At 41.9% G+C, this 21,446-nt stretch overlaps 1 protein-coding gene across 1 annotated transcript in view; it reads left to right on the forward strand.

Moving 5' to 3' along the window:
- LOC140850296 (uncharacterized) overlaps positions 1-21,446 on the forward strand; it is a 69,048-nt gene that overhangs the window by 17,677 nt on the left and 29,925 nt on the right. The window contains exon 5 of the mRNA XM_073240033.1: positions 485-570. Coding sequence (XP_073096134.1) covers positions 485-570 — 86 coding nt within the window. The remainder of the gene's footprint in view (positions 1-484; positions 571-21,446) is intronic.

A 21,446-nucleotide genomic window follows, 5' to 3' on the forward strand; every position in this document is an offset into this window, starting at 1 on the left:
TTATGCTTGAAATACTATATTACCAAAAGTAAATGCGGAGGTGCTCTATAAATAAATACAATACAATTCTTTGACATAATTTGCTAGTGTTGTTACAAACACTCCTTCAGGAAATTAAATGTCCTCATTATGGGTGAAGTTCTGTTTTAAACCACAAGGACACAAAGATGAACATGATGGTCTCTGACCTCAGGGAACTCATCGTTTATTATGATTCAGGAACAGGTACGGGTGATATCAATATACTAACCACAGGGAATGCTATCACCTTTTTAAAAATCACAACTTATTTCTCTTAAATCCTCAGACATGTTTTTGCATGTTGATTTATTCCTTGGCTATTTATGGAAGAGGATTGATTTCATCAAGCTGAATATAGATAAACAAAAATTTGGTTCTGTTGGTAATCTATAATAAGACTCAAAACAAAGTATGTTTCCTCTTGAATTAAGAGCCTTCCTAATTTTGGCTTTATTCCTCACAGGTTGTGAAGATGAGAAAAGAAGTGAAGAGAATCCGGTTTTTTATCTGAAAACTTGTCGGGAGTGTGAGCAGACTGGAGTCAAAAAAGTAAGTCACTTAAACTAATGGTCCCGGGACTAATAAAATGTGAAAGTTGTTTTTATTCAGTATTTACAAAAGTGAAGTGTGGGACCTAGAGGAATAATTAAATATCTTACTCATGCAGCACTTTGTTTTATATGTGGAAAGGATGTGAGTGAGACAAAACATGCTGTGTCATTATGTCATTATATGGTTTGGACCTTATTTACTTTAAAATATGTGATGAATTCTTCTGATTTTTTCCAAAACTCTCCTTTCTGCCATTTTGGAATGAAAGCCCTTTGGGGTTGTTTATGTGTTTTATGTTATTGGAAGTTACTTTAAGATGTTGCTATAGTTTAACAAATGTACTAATGCTTTGGATCCTTTACAAAGATTTTATATCACTTTAGTCCTTGAATTGGTGATTAATTTGAAATTCTCAGTGTCTTGTGGAAGTGCTTATGAAAACAACGTGTTCCTAATATTTTTGAAAATGTACTTTGTAATTTTAGTTTCAGTAGTATTAGAGGAAAAATATGCTATTTATAGTTTTTATGCTTAAAGATGTGATTTACTCCTGATTAATTTCTTATTCCTTCTTAATAAATATTTCAGAAGATAGCCTTGCTCTCCGGGATAGTCAGATTTTTAACTTGGATATTCCATTAACTCCAGAGAGCAAGTTTTCATTTAATAAAATTTAATTCAACCTTTAATTATAGCTTATGAAATTTGCTTTATGTTAAAACCAAGTGTTATCAATCTGTTAATTAAAAAATATTATTTGGCCATCCTATTACGGAATAAAAGGCAAACTGTTAATGTTAATAGTCATTAATATAAAGCTGGGACAATGCTTCTTTTTGCCAAAAACTTGAATTTGTTGATGGAATTGAGTTTGTTGAGGACAGTACAGGATGACAGAGTGTTATTTAGAGATTTATTATGCCTTTTAAAAGAAATGAAATTTTTCATTTGATATGATAAGAGAAATGCTTTTCTTGGCTACATATTGTATTATCTGCATGGGCACTGAAGATGCACTGTTAAAAAACCAAAGATGAGCACAACGATTGCTTGAAGAAATCCCTGCCGTGAAGGTAAGGACTTACTATATGGTTGTGTGCATATGTGTGTTGGATCCATGTGTCCTGTCAGCCTGCACTTTGTGGGTATGCATGGGGTAGGGGTAAGTGGTGTTATTTACTTGAGTATTAGTTGGAGTTGACTAAGACTTATTTATATGGGCCTGTTTATTGCAGAATGTAGCACATTTTGAAAATTGTAATGTTTAAGCTTGCATTCTTTCATGTTTTTTTCTAGAATTTGTTAAAGTGCTAGACTAATTTGAGCCAAACCATGCCAAACTAAACTCATATATGTTTAATGATGCCTCATGCCTAAGGTTTTTGTTTTTACTGTAATGTTAGCCATAAAGTCTAAGAAGTTCAAGCATTGAATGTTCATGCTGTTTGGTAATGTGGATGGTGATATTGGAGGCTGACATCATGCTTTGCCTATTGCCAAGTCAATAAATTTTTCTGTGGTGGTGTCAGTTTTTTATTCAGCTCTGTAGGAACTTGAAATAAAATTAGTGTTGGATCAAAATGATCCATGTTTTTGTTCCTTTCAGCCAGACTCTTCACTAGCATAATTTTTAGGTCTTCTCACTGCTGTTACGTTGTGGAAACTTTCATTTACCAAGTGACATACTATTAAATGTCTGGGAGACTGTTTTATTGCAGAACTTAAAAACAGCATTTGGTACCAACAATTATCTTAATTGTAGGGTCATTTTGCATATATATTTGACTTACATTTTGGTATTCAAAGTTTTGAGATAGATAAGAAAGCAAGATAATTCTCCAATAATATTTTAATTGAGTTAGATTTTCAAACTTCTCACCATGTTTTCCTTTTGAAGAGATGATTAAGTGTTTATAGGACAAAATTACCACAGTCAATCTGAGTGGAATGTGTAGGACATGGTTTTTCTTTGGTGTGAGGTACGTTTTTTGTGAGGTGTTTTCATTTGTTTTATTTCCATGATACTGCAGAATTCATAGAATCCATTTGATGCATAATTCTTAAAGCTCCAACCCCCTTCTTATCAAGGCATTCAGTAACAATATCCTATATTTGACTTCTGATTATCATTTGTGTCAATTTGGGTTACACATTATTTAGGCCTTTTTGTATACTCTTTTTTTCCCTATAAAATCCCGATAGAAATAAAGTCTCCAGAGACCTTTGTTCTGAGGACAACACTGAGACAGGAATCACGATTCATCCTTTTGCCTCTTACACTTGCTCTTAGCCGAGGCCCTCACTAAATTACATTCCTTTACCTAAATTTTTCCACATAATTTCTTCTTTATAGTTTATAATCATAGTCCTAAATTATCCAGAGGCTTAGAACTACTATACAATTGCTGATTTTATTTTATCATGGAAGGATGCATTATATATAATAAGGCTATGTGCACTGTGTGAAGAGTTTGAGAACAGAAGAATCATTACTCTTTAGAATACTTTCCTTCTGTAACTCTCAGTAGTTGCTTTAATTTAATTAATTAAAAAAGGAAATCCTATTTGATCTTTACGTGGAAGTTTTTTTTTCTTTCTCCACAACCTCGCCAACATTTGAAAGTTGTTTTCTTCTTATCCTTAAATTTCATCCGCAGTAAGGAATCAGGCTCAGTCATAGAGTTCATAGGTCTTTAAGACCTTTTTGGAAAAGTTTTTGTGTTGTAGCCTCATAGAAAGCTAAATTTCATAGCCTGTTTGTTCCTTGAATTCATAAAATTAGTAGTGTATATATTCTTTGAATTCATGGTAGTGGTTAGGGTAGTCTAGATGGGTTGCTGTGACTTCAGCACTTTTTGTAATATTATTTGAAAATTGCATTAAGTTTAAATGTAGAAACCAGAATAAAAAGAATACGAGGAAGACTGTGTTTGGTTTCGTTACATGTCAAATTTCATTTCTTATTTATGGTTCTTTTACAAATTGGTCTTCCTTTCTAAGAGAGGCAAATAGAGCATTTTTAAAAGTTGAAAGTTCATTTGTAACTTCTTAAGGAAGCATTTTTCATGTACATGAGAATATCAAAGAAATGGTCACAAGACAGAAAACTCAGTTTCAATGAAATCTGGAGAAAAACCTCTACTTACTCGTTTTTTCCAGATAGATTTTTTTCCTTGGCTCATATACAACAGTGTTTTTTTTATTATTATTAAGGTTTTATTGATATACACTCTTCCGAAGGTTCCACATGAAAAAACAATGTGGTTACTACTTTACCCATATTATCAAGTCCCCACCCATACCCCAATGCGGTCACTGTCCATCAGTGTAGTAAGATGCCACAGATTCACTATTTGCCTTCTCCATTGGTCTTTGGGTCTGTTCTTGTGCCAGTACCAAATTGTCTTGATTACTGTGGCTTTGTAGTAGAGCTTGAAGTTGGGGAGCATAATCCCTCCAGCTTTATTCTTCCTTCTCCAGATTGCTTTGGCTATTTGGGGTCTCTTCTGGGTTCCATATGAATTTTAGAATCATTTTCTCTAGTTTGTTGAAGAATGCTGTTGGTATTTTGATAGGAATTGCATTGAATCTGTAGATTGCTTTAGGCAGGATGGTCATTTTGACAATATTAATTCTTCCTATCCATGAGCATGGGATGTGTTTCCATTTATTGGTATCTTGCTTAATTTCCCTTATGAGTGTCTTTTAGTTTTCAGAGTATAGTTCTTTTACTTCCTTGGTTAGGTTTATTCCAAGGTATTTTATTCTTTCTGATGCAACTGTGAATGGAACTGTTTTCCCGATTTCTCTCTCTACTAGTTCATTGTTAGTGTATAGGCGTTCCGCACATTTCTGCGTATTCATTTTGTATCCTGCAACTTTGCTGAATTCAGATAGTAGTTTTGGAGTGGATTCTTTGGGGGTTTTTTTGTGCACAATATTATGTCATTTGCAAACAGGGACAATTTAACTTCTTCCTTTCGAATCTGGATGCCTTTTATTTCTTTGTGTTGTCTGATCGTCGTGGCCAAGACCTCCAGCACTATGTTGAACAGAAGTAGGGAGGGTGGGCATCCTTGTCTTGCTCCTGATCTTAAAGGAAAAGCTTTCAGCTTCTCACTGTTAAGTATAATGTTGGCTATGGGTTTGTCATATATGGCCTTTGTTATGTTGAGGTACTTGCCCTCTTTACCCGTTTTGTTGAGCGTGTTTATCATGAATGGATGTTGAATTGTGTCAAATGCTTTTTCAGCATCTATGGAGATGATCATGTGGTTTTTGTGCTTCTTTTTGTTGATGTGGTGGATGATGATGGTGGATTCTCAAATGTTGTACCAGCCTTGCATCCCTGGAATAAATCCTACTTGATCATGATGGATGATCTTTTTGATGTATTTTTGAATTTGGTTTGCTAATATTTTGTTCAGTATTTTTGCATCTATGTTCATCAGGGATATTGATCTGTAATTTTCTTTTTTTTTTGTGGTGTCTTTCCTGGTTTTGGTATTAGAGTGATGCTGGCCTCATAGAATGAGTTGGAAGTATTCTGCTTTCTTCTACTCTTTGGAAAACTTTAAGGAGGATGGGTATTAGGTCTTCACTGAATGTGTGATAAAATTCAGCAGTGAAGCCTTTTGGTGTAGAGGTTTTGTTCTTAGATAGGTTTTTGATTACCAGTTCAATTTTGTTGCTGGTATTTGGTCTGTTCAGATTTTCTGTTTCTTTCTGTGTCAGCCTTGGAAGATTGTATTTTGCTAGAAAGTTGTCCATTTCTTCTAGGTTATGCAGCTTGCTCCCATATTCTCTAATAATTCTTTCTTTTTCTGTGGTGTCCCTAGTGATTGTTCCTTTCTCATTTCTGATTCTGTTTATGTGAGTAGACTCTCTTTTTTTCTTGATAAGTCTGGCTAGGGGTTTATCTATTTGTTTATTTTCTCGAAGAACCAGCACCTGCTTTCATTGGTTCTTTTTATTGTTTTACTCTTCTCAATTTCATTTATTTCTGGTGTAATCTTTATTATGTCCTTCCTTCTACTGACTTTGGGCCTTATTTGTTCTTCTTTTTCTAGTTTCATTAATTGTGAGTTTAGACTGCTCATACTGGATTGTTCTTTCCTGAGGTAGGCCTGTATTGCAGTATACTTTCCTCTTAGCAAGGCCTTGGCTACATCCCACAGATTTTGCAGTGTTGAATTATTGTTGTCATTTGTCTCCATATATTGCTTGATCTCTGTTTTTATTTGGTCATTGATCCATTGGTTTTTTTAGGAGCATGTTGTGAAGCTCCCATGTGTTTGTGGGGGTTTTCCTTTTCTGTGCGTAATTTATTTCTAGTTTCATACCTTTGTGGTCTGAGAAACTGGTTGGCACAATTTCAATCTTTTTGAATTTACCGAGGCTCTGTTAGTGGCCTAGTATATGATCTGTTCTTGAAAATGTTCCATGTGCCCTTGAGAAGAATGTGTATTCTGCTGCTTTTGGGTGTAAAGTTCTGTAGATGTCTGTTAGGTCCGTCTGTTCTAATGTGTTGTTTAGTGCCTGTGTCTCCTTACTTATTTTCTGCCTGGTTGATCTGTCCTTCAGAGTGAGTGGAGTGTTGAAGTCTCCTAGAATGAATGCATTGCCTTCTATTTCCCCTTTTAATTCTGTTAGTATTTGTTTCACATATATAGATGCTCCTGTGTTCAGTGCATAGATACTTATAGTGGTTATTTCTTCTTGTTGGATTGACCCTTTTATCATTATGTAATGTCTTTCTTTGTCTCTTGTGACTTTGTTTTGAAGTCTATTTTGTCTGATAGAAGTACTGCAACTCCTGCTTTTCTCTCTGTATTGGTTGCATGAAATATCTTTTTCCATCCCTTCACTTTTATTCTGTGTACATGTTTGGGTCTAAAGTGAGTCTCTTATATTCAGCATGTAGATTGGTCTTGTTTTTTTATCCATTCAGTGACTATGTCTTTTGATTGGTGCATTCAGTCCATTTACATTGAGGGTGACTAGCGATAGGTGTGTACTTATTGCCATTGCAGGCTTTAGATTCATGGTTACCAAAGGTTCAAAGTTCACTTCCGTACTCTCTAAGAATCTAAGTTAACTCAGTTAATATACTGTTACAAACACAATCTAAAGGTTCTTTTTTTTCCTCCTCCTTTTTCTCACTCCTCCATTTTTTGTATAGTAGGTGTCATATTGTGTACTCTTTATCTATCCTTTGATTGGTTTTGGGGATAGTTAATTCAGTTTTGCATTTGCTTAGTAATTAGCAGTTCTACTTTCTTTACTGTAGTTTCATTACCTCTGGTGACAGGTATTAAATCTTAGAAACACTTCCATCTACAGTAGTCCCTCCAAAATACATTGTAGAGATGGTTTGTGGGAGGTAAATTCTCTCAAATTTTGCTTACCTGGAACTTGTTTAATCCCACCTTTAAATTTAAATGATAATCTTGCCAGATAAAGTAGTCTTGGTTCCAGGCCCTTCTGCTTCATTGCATTAAATAGATCACGCCACTCCCTTCTGGCCTGTAAGGTTTCTGCTGAGAAGTCTGATGACAGCCTTATGGGCTTTCCTTTGTATGTGATCTTGCTTCTCTCTCTGGCTGGTTTTAATTGTCTGTCCTTATCCTGGACCTTTGCCAGTTGAATTACTATATGTCTTGGTGTTGTCTTCCTTGGGTCCCTTGTGTTGGGAGATCTGTGCACCTCCATGGCCTGAGAGACTATTGCCTTCCCCAGATTGGGGAAGTTTTCAGCAATTACCTTCTCAAAACACTTTCCCTTTCTGTCATTCTTCTTCTTCTGGTACCCCTACAATGCAAATACTCTTCCATTTGGATTGGTCACACAGTTCTCTCAATATTCTATCACTTTAGAGATTCTTTTTTCTCTCTGTGCATCAGCTTCTTTGTATCCCTGTTCTCTAATTTCTATTACATTTATCATCTCCTCGACCATATCTAATCTGCTTTTAATACCCTCCATTGTGCTCTTCAACGATTGGATCGCTGACCGGAATTGATTCCTGAGTTCCTGAATATCTTTCAGTATGTCCATGAGCATGTTAATGATTTTTATTTTGAACTCCCTTTCTGGAAGATTCATAAGGTCAATGTCCTTTAGTCTTTCTCAGGAGTTGTATTCATAATTTTCCTCAGAAACAGGTTCCTTTGGTGGTTCATATTTGTATATGGTGCCCGCTAGTATCCAGAAGCTCTACTGTCTGGAGATGCTCAGCCCTGAAGGAATGTTCGGGGTCGCAGAGGAGGGATATTGGTGCCTGGGGGGAGGAAAGAGGTGTTTGCTCCTTCTCGGCCAGTATGCCTGTCTCCACAGCCTGAACCAGTGGCGCAAGCACACGTGTATAAGCCTCTATGCTTTGTGTTTGTAGTTGCTGTAGACAGATCTTCCCTCTGGCTGGCCTAACGACAGGGTAGGGTTTGCCGGGTTGTGAGCCAGATGGGTCTGGCCAGGAGAAAGGCGCAGTAGGCTGCGTGTCATGAAGGGGGGGTCCTTGGAGCTGTGTAGGCAGCCAGGGAGCTGGAGCACCTGAAGATCATGGAAGCTCCCAACCTGCTGGGCAGAGTGCACCGGGACAATTTTGTCTACCCATCCTTTCTCCTGAGCAGTAGGCTATGTGCAGTCATTGGCCCTTTAGCAGCCCTCTTGCTAAGGGCTTCCTTGTTAGGACGTCTCTCAGCCTGCCTGCCTTGCTTTTGTTCCAGAGCAGCCGGATATGGATACCTGCTTTCCACAAGTGGCTGGGATCTCAGTCCCTCCAGGAATTCAGCCTGTCTTAGCTTTCCAATCCACTAATCACGAGAGTATCATGAAAGCACCATGCAATGTAGGTTTGTGCTACCAAAGGGAGATAGGTGTTCACCTATCCAAGGCCTCCACTCCCTCCCTGCTCTGTTTCTCTTCCTCCCGCGGGTGAGCTGGGGTTGGGGAAGGGCTCGGGTCCTGCCGGGCCATGGGTCTGGTACGTTACCCTGTTCGGTGACGTCTGCTCTTTTCTCCAGGTGTGTGCAGTCTGACGCTGCCCTCTTTCCTCTTGCTCTCTCAGGATTAGTTGTATGAATGATATTTTCATATTATATGTGGTTTTAGGAGGAAGCCTCTGTCTCACCTCTCATGCTGCCATCTTTAATCTCCTCCACTTCCACTCTTCTAGGGCCTGATAAAGCCTGCGTACTCGCAGGAGGATGTCTTCCTGCCACAGTGTTTTTTGGTCTAGTGTCTAAATAGTCTCTTGATCCACCTCCAGCTCCAGCTCCAGCTCCACCTCGCCGCCTTCTCCTCTTCTTCCTCCTCCACATCTGCCTCCCTCTCCTCCACCACATCTGCCTCCTTTCCCTCTTCCTCCACATCCTGTTGGGCTTTGCTCTCCAGACCAGACAGGCTGTCAGGCAGGTGTTCCTGTGCACATGAGGGGCTGGATGTTTTGGGGGCTCCTTCAGGCAAAGCAAATTCTTCCCCTCTGGTCTTCTTTGAGGCGGGCTCCAAGACTTGAGCCCTGTCCCATGAGACAGCCACACCTCTTTTCACCTGGACACACTGGCTGACGCGTGCCATTCCCAGATGTGGTGGAAAGGAGTCTTGGGCAGTAAGGCAGGAAGCTTCCCATTCCCCCACGACCTGGGGTTGAATCATCTCACGATGCCCAGTACTAGCAGTATCTGGAGGCAACTGAGGGGCTCCTGGGAAAGGAAATTTCAGACATGAGAAAACTAGAATAACTGTGTGAAGTCTGTAGGAGTTGAGACGGTCATGAGAGTGGAAGTATATACATATGTGAAATCACAGAATGCCATGAGACGTACATTTTATCTGGTTGTGATTATGTGGCACTGAGGGTGTGGAGGTCTGTGTATGTTCTGGGACATACCTGGTGAGAGTTTCTGACATTGGTAAGGGGGTGGTGAATGACGGCGTACATGTGTGTGTGGTGCACTAACACACATGAACAGGGATGGTACGTGTTCTTATTGTGAACCAGTTAAAGAAAGAGCATGTTGGAGGAAGTGTGCTTGAGCTGCCCAGAAGGGCAGCTCCCTGAAGGGCTGAAGGCTTTCAGCTGAAGGTTTTGTGGGTGAAGTGGTAAGTGGAACAGAAAGACTGTATATGAAAGTGCATCCATTTCAGAGCATATGAGTTTTTGAGTGCTTAGGCTGGCTCTAATGAGGGAGGTAAAACAAGTTACCTGTGTGAAAGGGTGTACATTATTTACGGGTTAGCCTGTAGACAGCGGAGTCTGAGAACGATTTCATGAGCAGGGAAGGTGGAAGTGTGTATCTGTCTAACGCTCGTAGAGAATGGGAAGGACGCATCTGGAATGAAGGCGTGTGTATATGAGAGATACAGTGAAAAGAAGGAATAGTGGGGCTGTATCTGGTATGAAGGAATATAGGGTGTGTGTGTGTGTTTGTGTGAGTGAGTGAGTTTGTGCTGATCTGAGGGAAGAGGTTGTAATTGAATTCCCACACTGTTATAAGCACAGCCCACTATCTCACAGCTGTCCCAGTGTTCATATGGGGAACTGTCCTATCCTTGAAAGCACACCCCCAGTTTGTCCCTCTGCAGAGGCTTCAGTCTTAGTTCCTCTGCCCTGAAGCCCTTTCCTGTTTTTGAAGGGAAAGTGAAATGAGTAGGAACTGTGCTGAGCAGCTCCGCTGTTCATCCTTCCCAGCCTCTGTGATCTTCTCCCTTACCATCCTCAGCAGCATGAAGCTCTCCTGGAGAGGACACACAGGAGAAACACTCAGAGGCCGGGGACTCTTCTCCTGGTGTCTCACTGTGGCCTGGGACCAGCACACATGCCTTAGGCTCAGGAGAATCCTCTGGGGTGTTCTCGAATTCTGAGGAATGAATACAAAAAAACAGATGTGGCATTTTCTGGGATCTGCATCCATTCAAAAAAGACATGTTGAGTGGACAATCATGTTAGGCATTGAAACCCCCCCATGAAATTAAGCATTTGAAACTTCACTTGCTCCAAAATATAAGGAAACAACAATTATGAAAATTGTGTGTAGATGTCAGTGATATTGGGTATCTTGTATATGATATTTCTAAAGTTGTATACAGAATATCAAAAACAAGTGATTAAAATTGGGTATTAGCTCGTTTTTCCTCATGAGGAGTTATATAATTAGAGGACATGTGGTACTAGGTTTAAAAGAATTCTGCATGTCTGTCTGCCTGCCTATCTATCTAGATTGGTATCTATATTGATATAGAGAAAGATAGGGATGTCAGCATAAATATAAAGAGGTGTAGAGATACAGCATTTTCACAGGGAATTCCTGGGCAGTAGCCATGGTGCTGGAGATGTTCAAAGGAAGACTCTACACACTTGCCCCAGACTCCTCTTCTGGGAATGGGTTTCTGTATTTCTCCAAGACTCTTAACCTCCCTATTCAGTTCTTTTAGAAACCTCTTTCAAAGGTTGCAGACACACCCACATGATACATTCCCGCCCATGGATTGGAAACAGACACCCTGGGCGCATGCATGAGCCGCCAGTGACTGTAAGGAAGATAAGCCTTTCTCCCAACCTGCCCTTTTCCTGGACTTATCTTCATTTCACGGGTTCCAGAGGGGGACTTGGCCCAGGGCCTGGAATGCCCTTCCCCCTAGAGCTACAGTAGTTCTGACCATGTGACTAAGTTTTCTGCAGTGGGAAATGAGTGGTGAGGACACGTGCCCCAACCAGGCGTAGGCATGAGGTCCTCCTCTGTGCCCTGCTGTGTTCTTCCCTTTTCTAGCTAACTGGATGTTGATAACTTGGGGTCTATTTGAAAGCTGAGTGTTAATGATACAAAGTTTCTATCAGCAGGGAGACTTGCCCTATTCCTTCACATATACTAATTGTTACTTAAGAAATAAATACATTCCTTCGGGTATTAGTTACTAAGGCCTAATCTACTCCAACTAATGAATCTACTCTGTTAGTGATATAATGAGTTTTGAGAAGCAAATAATTGGACCTGATACCTATTAAGCAAGCCATTATATTAGAAACTACTCTGTGTCTTCCCTTGGCTTATGTTTGCTATATAAGCCAAGGGAAGACACAGAGTCACCTCACACTCAGCACAACTATTTCAGTTTCGCGTTTTCCCAGAAGAGCCAAACTTTCTCAATTCAACTGTCATGGTTAAATGGTATTTGTGTGTGTGTGTGTGTGTCGTGCTGGTTTTTTTCTTAACATTTCATAAAGGAGCCTCACATTTATATCTCTACAGTCTAAGACAGTGAAAGAAAGGTCTCAATGTCTGAGATGATCTAAGAAATCAATTCATTTTCTGTATGACTTTACACTCTCATCCCTGCACCTCCAATTTTAGGTAGTCAGATATTTTTCCTCATTTTTCATTTACCTCTTTGAGGCACACTTTCTTCATTAACTGGAAAAAGTATTAATTGGAAAACTTGTAGCATTGTAAAAAAGAAAATAAAGGGAAATGCATTCTACAGGAAATACTATACCAATCAGTCACTCCATCTGTGGTACAGGAACCCAGAGCGGCACGATGTGGGGAGCACAGGTCCTGAGCCACAGAGACAAGGACCTGGTCTCGGGAACCTTCTCTCGGCCCTCAGATGATCTGGTCCCTGAGAACAAGCGGCGCACCCACACCTTCTCCTCCCTCCCGCCTTCCTGCCCTTTCTTTTCCATAAGTAGGAATCCTCACTCCTTTTTTCTTTAGAAGATGGTTTCTAGCTCCCCAGTGCTCAGAGAATATCACTGACACAAACCTCCTGACATCCTGGCAGCTTTGGGGGCACGTGTGGTTTCAGGGTGTTTCCTTTTTCGTTTGCACTTCATGGCTCAGCACCTCAGAGAGTGACCAAAATCAGGTGCCTTCCTCCCTGGAACTCTGCTGCCAGAGGTTCAAGTGATGACAGCCAAGAATCAAGTCAGTATATCGAAGAACAACAAGTGACTGGAGAGGCTCTCTCCTCACTCACTCACTCACTCACTGGCCTGCCGGTGCGTAAGTACACCAGTAGGGCCATTATGATATAAGTGAGACAGGGTTCTGTAGCATTCTGACACGTGCATCAGAGGAGACCACTGATGCGGGGGGGGGGGGGAGCCCTTTTACCCAACACAAACTCTACCATCAATTTGAATTTTTATCTTGCACTTCATATCAAAACTTGAGAACCAATGATATGAATTAAACAAAAGACAATTACTGTATGTATCTAGGGTAACCGCATTACTAAATCTCCCCAAGGGTGAGGATAAGGCATTACCTGTGAGAAACAGACCTAGACCCATGCCTGCCCCATAGAACATGGTTAAGTGTCCTATCTTAGCAGTACCATATAACTTATGTACACATGTAAGGCTCCCCAGAGCTTTCAGGGAAAGAGGAAGCCCCTGAAGAATAGAATGTTCAGAATATCACCTTTTAGAGTAGCCCCAGATAAAAAGTAACCCAAATGCTCGTACAGGTATTATCAATAAAGACACTTTATGTGCCAAGAATGAAGGAAGTACAGTCACATACAACACGGCTGATGATTACAAACACAAGTACAGAGAGTGAAAAGAAGTAGGTGCAATGCTTGTATTGTGTACTCGTGTTCACATAGCATTAAAACACAGGGACAACTAATGTAGCACTTTTGTGTTGTCAGGACAAAAACAGAGTAGATAACTTGGATGCATGTGGAAGATGACAAGGAAGTGAATGATGAGGATAGCGGGTGCAGATGGGTCTGTGTAGGGTTGAACTTACACAGCTGAGAACATCGGCTATGAAAAGATAGTGCTGTGCTGGGGTCTCGGTCCAGGTATGTCTGCACTCAGGTCAGGACCTGAGGATCCTACCATGTTGGGCCTGTTTTAGGCTATTGGTGCTGTCACACCTTCCTGGTAATATAACCTGTCCTTGCCCAGCTCATACTGACATGTTCCTCCATGTTTCTCTTCCACCATTTCCTCAAATAACTCACTGCCCTCCACTTGTCTCCTTGGGCTCGCTCCAGTCCTAAGGATTTTCCCTTGGAATTTACTACTTCTGCTGTGGATTGTATTAACGAAGATGGAGAAGCATTTTGAGTTTCTTTCTGTACTGGGCAGCCTTGTGCTGACTGATGAGCAGAATCACTCAGCTCATCTCTGTGCCCTGCCTAGATCCCCACTGTCCTTTGCATCCCCTTCAATAGTCCCTTCTTACGAGTGCCAGCAAGGTTGTCCTCACAAGGGACGCAGCAGAGGCACTCTGAAGCAGCAGCAGCTTCCGTTGTTTTCTGGCCTTGGGTGCAGGCCACTGTCCTGTGTCCATGCTGTAGAGCTGCTTTTGTGGAAAAATTAAATAAAAATGATAGATGTGGTCTGTGCTTGGTGTTTGTGTGTTTATCCATCCATTAAATAAAACAATAAGAGTCTGCTATGTAATGTCTTCAGTGATTCCAGATAGCCTCTTTTTACGTGGGTAACATAATATGGTTTTCCTTTGAAAATTTTAAATGTGTGGTAATATTGGTTGTGCCACTATAGATCATGAGTGACTGGATTTTCACAAAGTGTGTCTTTGTAAATGGAACAGAGATTCCTACCTAGCTCTCATGAGGGAGGTAAAACAAGTTACCTGTGTGAAAGGGTGTACATTATTTACGGGTTAGCCTGTAGACAGCGGAGTCTGAGAATGATTGCGTGAGCAGGGAAGGTGGAAGTGTGTATCTGTGTAACGCTCGTAGAGAATGGGAAGGACGCATCTGAAATGAAGGCATGTGTATATGAGAGAAAAAGTGAAAGGAAGGAATAGTGGGGCTGTATCTGGTATGAGGGAATATAGGGTGTGTGTGTGTGTGTGTGTGTGTGTGTGTGAGTGAGTGAGTGAGTTTGTGCTGATCTGAGGGAAGAGGTTGAATTGAATTCCCACACTGTTGTCAGCACAGCCCACTATCTCACAGCTGTCCCAGTGTTCATATGGGGAACTGTCCTATCCTTGAAAGCACACCCCCAGTTTGTCCCTCTGCAGAGGCTTCAGTCTTAGTTCTTCTGCCCTGAAGCCCTTTCCTGTTTTTGAAGGGAAAGTGAAGTGAGTAGGGATTGGGCTGAGCAGCTCCGTTGTTCATCCTGCCCAGCCTCTGTGATCTCCCTTACCATCCTCAGCAGCATGAAGCTCTCCTGGAGAGGACACACAGGAGAAACACTCAGAGGCCGGGGACTCTTCTCCTGGTGTCTCACTGCGGCCTGGGACCAGCACACGTGCCTTAGGCTCAGGAGAATCCTCTGGGGTGTTCTCGAATTCTGAGGAATGAATACAAAAAAACAGGTGTGGCATTTTCTGGGATCTGCATCCATTCAAAAAAGACATGTTGAGTGGACAATCATGTTAGGCATTGAAACCCCCCCATGAAATTAAGCATTTGAAACTTCACTTGCTCCAAAATATAAGGAAACAACAATTATGAAAATCGTGTGTAGATGTCAGTGGTATTGGGTATCTTGTATGTGGTATTTCTAAAGATGTATGCAAAATATCAAAACTAGTGATTAAAATCGGATATTAGCTCCTTTTTCCTCATGAGAAGTTATATAATTAGAGGACATGGGGATACAAGTTTTAAAAGAATTCTGCATGTCTACCTGCCTGCCTATCTGTCTAGATTAGTATGTATATTGATGTAGATATACAGAAAGATAGAGATATGTATATAAATACAGAGAGGTGTAGAGATACAGCATTTTTGCAGGAAATTCCTGGGCAGTAGCCATCGTGCTGGAGATGTTCAAAGGAAGACTTTACACACTTGCCCCAGACTCCTCTTCTGGGAATGGGTTTCTGTATTTCTCCAAGACTCTTAACCTCCCTATTCAGATCTTTTAAAATCCTCTTTCATAGGAGGCTTACACACCCACATGATACATTTCTGGATTGGAAGTGGACACCCTGGGCCGGTCTTGGACAAGGGGTCACTTATGGCCACTGCTGAGGAAAGGGACTCAGTTCTGAGCCTGAGCCATCGTGTTGCCCCATCTCCCCGCCTGGCTCTTCCTCAGCCCCTTCTCTCTCTCAGCCCACACCATAGTGAGTAAGACTGTCTCCAGAAGAGGTGGGGAAGTAGTGTCTGTGCCAGGCTGGGGAACGTGAGCCGCCAGTGACTGCAAAGAGGAAAAGCCTTTCTCCCAACCTGCCCTTTTCCTGGACTTATCTTCGTCTCACCAGTTTCAGAGGGGGTCTGGGCCCTGGGCCGCGAGCACGCTTCCTCCAGAGCTAAGGTAGTTCTGACCGTGTGGTTAAGTTTTCTGCAGTGGGAAATGAGTGGCAACCAGGCATAGGCATGAAGGCCTACTCTGTGCACTGCCGTGTTCTTTCCTTTTCTGGAATATTGATAACCTGGGGTCTACTTGAAAGCTGAGTGTTAATGATAAAAAAGTTTCTATCAGCAGGGAGACTTGCCCTATTCCTTTACATACACTAATTGTTGCATAAGAAATAGATTCCTTCGTGCATTAGCTACTAAGGCCTCTTCTACTCCAACTAATGAATCTACTCCATTAGTGATAGAAAAAGTTTTGAGAAGCAAGTAATTGGACCTGGTAAATATTAAGCAAGCCATTATCTTAGAAACTACCCTGTGTCTTCCCTTGGCTTATGTATGCTGTATATGTATGTAAGGTGTGAATTGGTGTGAATGTGTTTTACGTGCCTTATAGTTTACACTAAAAAATATCTCTGAACATGTACTGTTTGTATTGAAGCTGAGTTGAAGACAGACTCACTTTCCAAGCCTCTCTCCAAGGCCCCACTGGAGTGTGCTGACATCCCAGACATTGTTGGCAATGTCACGTTCTCTTCATGAGCCACCACTGGGACCCTCGGTTTTGGTCCTGACCTGTCCCCTTCCACTACTGAGCACCTGCTCTTCCTCACAGGACTCGTTTACTTTTTAAAACCTCACAGTCACCACAACTATTTCAGTTTCCTGTTTTTCTTGAAAGAGCCACTTTCTCAATTCAACCATTGTGGTTAAATGGTATTGTGTGTACATGTGTGTACATGTGTGTACAAGTGTGTGTGTGTGTGTGTGTGTATCCTGCTGGTTTTCTTCTTAACATTTCATAAAGGAGCCTCACATTTATATCTCTACAGTCTAAGACAGTGAAAGAAAGGTCTCAATGTCTGAGATGATCTAAGAAATCAATTCATTTTCTGTATGACTTTACACTCTCATCCCTGCACCTCCAATTTTAGGTAGTCAGATATTTTTCCTCATTTTTCATTTACCTCTTTGAGGCACACTTTCTTCATTAACTGGAAAAAGTATTAATTGGAAAACTTGTAGCATTGTAAAAAAAGGAAATAAAGGGAAATGCATTCTACAGGAAATACTATACCAATCAGTCACTCCATCTGTGGTACAGGAACCCAGAGCGGCACGATGTGGGGAGCACAGGTCCTGAGCCACAGAGACAAGGACCTGGTCTCGGGAACCTTCTCTCGGCCCTCAGATGATCTGGTCCCTGAGAACAAGCGGCGCACCCACACCTTCTCCTCCCTCCCGCCTTCCTGCCCTTTCTTTCCCATAAGTAGGAATCCTCACTCCTTTTTTCTTTAGAAGATGGTTTCTAGCTCCCCAGTGCTCAGAGAATATCACTGACACAAACCTCCTGACATCCTGGCAGCTTTGGGGGCACGTGTGGTTTCAGGGTGTTTCCTTTTTCGTTTGCACTTCATGGCTCAGCACCTCAGAGAGTGACCAAAATCAGGTGCCTTCCTCCCTGGAACTCTGCTGCCAGAGGTTCAAGTGATGACAGCCAAGAATCAAGTCAGTATATCGAAGAACAACAAGTGACTGGAGAGGCTCTCTCCTCACTCACTCACTCACTCACTCACTGGCCTGCCAGTGCGTAAGTACACCAGTAGGGCCATTATGATATAAGTGAGACAGGGTTCTGTAGCATTCTGACACGTGCATCAGAGGAGACCACTGATGCGGGGGGGGGAGGGGGAGCCTTTTACCCAACACAAACTCTACCATCAATTTGAATTTTTATCTTGCACTTCATATCAAAACTTGAGAACCAATGATATGAATTAAACAAAAGACAATTACTGTATGTATCTAGGGTAACCACATTACTAAATCTCCCCAAGGGTGAGGATAAGGCATTACCTGTGAGAAACAGACCTAGACCCATGCCTGCCCCATAGAACATGGTTAAGTGTCCTATCTTAGCAGTACCATATAACTTATGTACACATGTAAGGCTCCCCAGAACTTTCAGGGAAAGAGGAAGCCCCTGAAGAATAGAATGTTCAGAATATCACCTTTTAGAGTAGCCCCAGATAAAAAGTAACCCAAATGCTCATACAGGTATTATCAATAAAGACACTTTATGTGCCAAGAATGAAGGAAGTACAGTCACATACAACACGGCTGATGATTACAAACACAAGTACAGAGAGTGAAAAGAAGTAGGTGCAATGCTTGTATTGTGTACTCGTGTTCACATAGCATTAAAACACAGGGACAACTAATGTAGCACCTTTGTGTTGTCAGGACAAAAACAGAGTAGATAACTTGGATGCATGTGGAAGATGACAAGGAAGTGAATGATGAGGATAGCGGGTGCAGATGGGTCTGTGTAGGGTTGAACTTACACAGCTGAGAACATCGGCTATGAAAAGATAGTGCTGTGCTGGGGTCTCGGTCCAGGTATGTCTGCACTCAGGTCAGGACCTGAGGATCCTACCATGTTGGGCCTGTTTTAGGCTATTGGTGCTGTCACACCTTCCTGGTAATATAACCTGTCCTTGCCCAGCTCATACTGACATGTTCCTCCATGTTTCTCTTCCACCATTTCCTCAAATAACTCACTGCCCTCCACTTGTCTCCTTGGGCTCGCTCCAGTCCTAAGGATTTTCCCTTGGAATTTACTACTTCTGCTGTGGATTGTATTAACGAAGATGGAGAAGCATTTTGAGTTTCTTTCTGTACTGGGCAGCCTTGTGCTGACTGATGAGCAGAATCACTCAGCTCATCTCTGTGCCCTGCCTAGATCCCCACTGTCCTTTGCATCCCCTTCAATAGTCCCTTCTTACGAGTGCCAGCAAGGTTGTCCTCACAAGGGACGCAGCAGAGGCACTCTGAAGCAGCAGCAGCTTCCGTTGTTTTCTGGCCTTGGGTGCAGGCCACTGTCCTGTGTCCATGCTGTAGAGCTGCTTTTGTGGAAAAATTAAATAAAAATGATAGATGTGGTCTGTGCTTGGTGTTTGTGTGTTTATCCATCCATTAAATAAAACAATAAGAGTCTGCTATGTAATGTCTTCAGTGATTCCAGATAGCCTCTTTTTACGTGGGTAACATAATATGGTTTTCCTTTGAAAATTTTAAATGTGTGGTAATATTGGTTGTGCCACTATAGATCATGAGTGACTGGATTTTCACAAAGTGTGTCTTTGTAAATGGAACAGAGATTCCTACCTAGCTCTCATGAGGGAGGTAAAACAAGTTACCTGTGTGAAAGGGTGTACATTATTTACGGGTTAGCCTGTAGACAGCGGAGTCTGAGAATGATTGCGTGAGCAGGGAAGGTGGAAGTGTGTATCTGTGTAACGCTCGTAGAGAATGGGAAGGACGCATCTGAAATGAAGGCATGTGTATATGAGAGAAAAAGTGAAAGGAAGGAATAGTGGGGCTGTATCTGGTATGAGGGAATATAGGGTGTGTGTGTGTGTGTGTGTGTGTGTGTGTGTGTGTGTGTGAGTGAGTGAGTTTGTGCTGATCTGAGGGAAGAGGTTGAATTGAATTCCCACACTGTTGTCAGCACAGCCCACTATCTCACAGCTGTCCCAGTGTTCATATGGGGAACTGTCCTATCCTTGAAAGCACACCCCCAGTTTGTCCCTCTGCAGAGGCTTCAGTCTTAGTTCTTCTGCCCTGAAGCCCTTTCCTGTTTTTGAAGGGAAAGTGAAGTGAGTAGGGATTGGGCTGAGCAGCTCCGTTGTTCATCCTGCCCAGCCTCTGTGATCTCCCTTACCATCCTCAGCAGCATGAAGCTCTCCTGGAGAGGACACACAGGAGAAACACTCAGAGGCCGGGGACTCTTCTCCTGGTGTCTCACTGCGGCCTGGGACCAGCACACGTGCCTTAGGCTCAGGAGAATCCTCTGGGGTGTTCTCGAATTCTGAGGAATGAATACAAAAAAACAGATGTGGCATTTTCTGGGATCTGCATCCATTCAAAAAAGACATGTTGAGTGGACAATCATGTTAGGCATTGAAACCCCCCCATGAAATTAAGCATTTGAAACTTCACTTGCTCCAAAATATAAGGAAACAACAATTATGAAAATCGTGTGTAGATGTCAGTGGTATTGGGTATCTTGTATGTGATATTTCTAAAGATGTATGCAAAATATCAAAACTAGTGATTAAAATCGGATATTAGCTCCTTTTTCCTCATGAGAAGTTATATAATTAGAGGACATGGGGATACAAGTTTTAAAAGAATTCTGCATGTCTACCTGCCTGCCTATCTGTCTAGATTAGTATGTATATTGATGTAGATATACAGAAAGATAGAGATATGTATATAAATACAGAGAGGTGTAGAGATACAGCATTTTTGCAGGAAATTCCTGGGCAGTAGCCATCGTGCTGGAGATGTTCAAAGGAAGACTTTACACACTTGCCCCAGACTCCTCTTCTGGGAATGGGTTTCTGTATTTCTCCAAGACTCTTAACCTCCCTATTCAGATCTTTTAAAATCCTCTTTCATAGGAGGCTTACACACCCACATGATACATTTCTGGATTGGAAGTGGACACCCTGGGCCGGTCTTGGACAAGGGGTCACTTATGGCCACTGCTGAGGAAAGGGACTCAGTTCTGAGCCTGAGCCATCGTGTTGCCCCATCTCCCCGCCTGGCTCTTCCTCAGCCCCTTCTCTCTCTCAGCCCACACCATAGTGAGTAAGACTGTCTCCAGAAGAGGTGGGGAAGTAGTGTCTGTGCCAGGCTGGGGAACGTGAGCCGCCAGTGACTGCAAAGAGGAAAAGCCTTTCTCCCAACCTGCCCTTTTCCTGGACTTATCTTCGTCTCACCAGTTTCAGAGGGGGTCTGGGCCCTGGGCCGCGAGCACGCTTCCTCCAGAGCTAAGGTAGTTCTGACCGTGTGGTTAAGTTTTCTGCAGTGGGAAATGAGTGGCAACCAGGCATAGGCATGAAGGCCTACTCTGTGCACTGCCGTGTTCTTTCCTTTTCTGGAATATTGATAACCTGGGGTCTACTTGAAAGCTGAGTGTTAATGATAAAAAAGTTTCTATCAGCAGGGAGACTTGCCCTATTCCTTTACATACACTAATTGTTGCATAAGAAATAGATTCCTTCGTGCATTAGCTACTAAGGCCTCTTCTACTCCAACTAATGAATCTACTCCATTAGTGATAGAAAAAGTTTTGAGAAGCAAGTAATTGGACCTGGTAAATATTAAGCAAGCCATTATCTTAGAAACTACCCTGTGTCTTCCCTTGGCTTATGTATGCTGTATATGTATGTAAGGTGTGAATTGGTGTGAATGTGTTTTACGTGCCTTATAGTTTACACTAAAAAATATCTCTGAACATGTACTGTTTGTATTGAAGCTGAGTTGAAGACAGACTCACTTTCCAAGCCTCTCTCCAAGGCCCCACTGGAGTGTGCTGACATCCCAGACATTGTTGGCAATGTCACGTTCTCTTCATGAGCCACCACTGGGACCCTCGGTTTTGGTCCTGACCTGTCCCCTTCCACTACTGAGCACCTGCTCTTCCTCACAGGACTCGTTTACTTTTTAAAACCTCACAGTCACCACAACTATTTCAGTTTCCTGTTTTTCTTGAAAGAGCCACTTTCTCAATTCAACCA

The sequence above is a fragment of the Manis javanica genome, chromosome 7, assembly GCF_040802235.1.
Source record: "Manis javanica isolate MJ-LG chromosome 7, MJ_LKY, whole genome shotgun sequence".
Taxonomy (NCBI): Eukaryota; Metazoa; Chordata; class Mammalia; order Pholidota; family Manidae; genus Manis; species Manis javanica.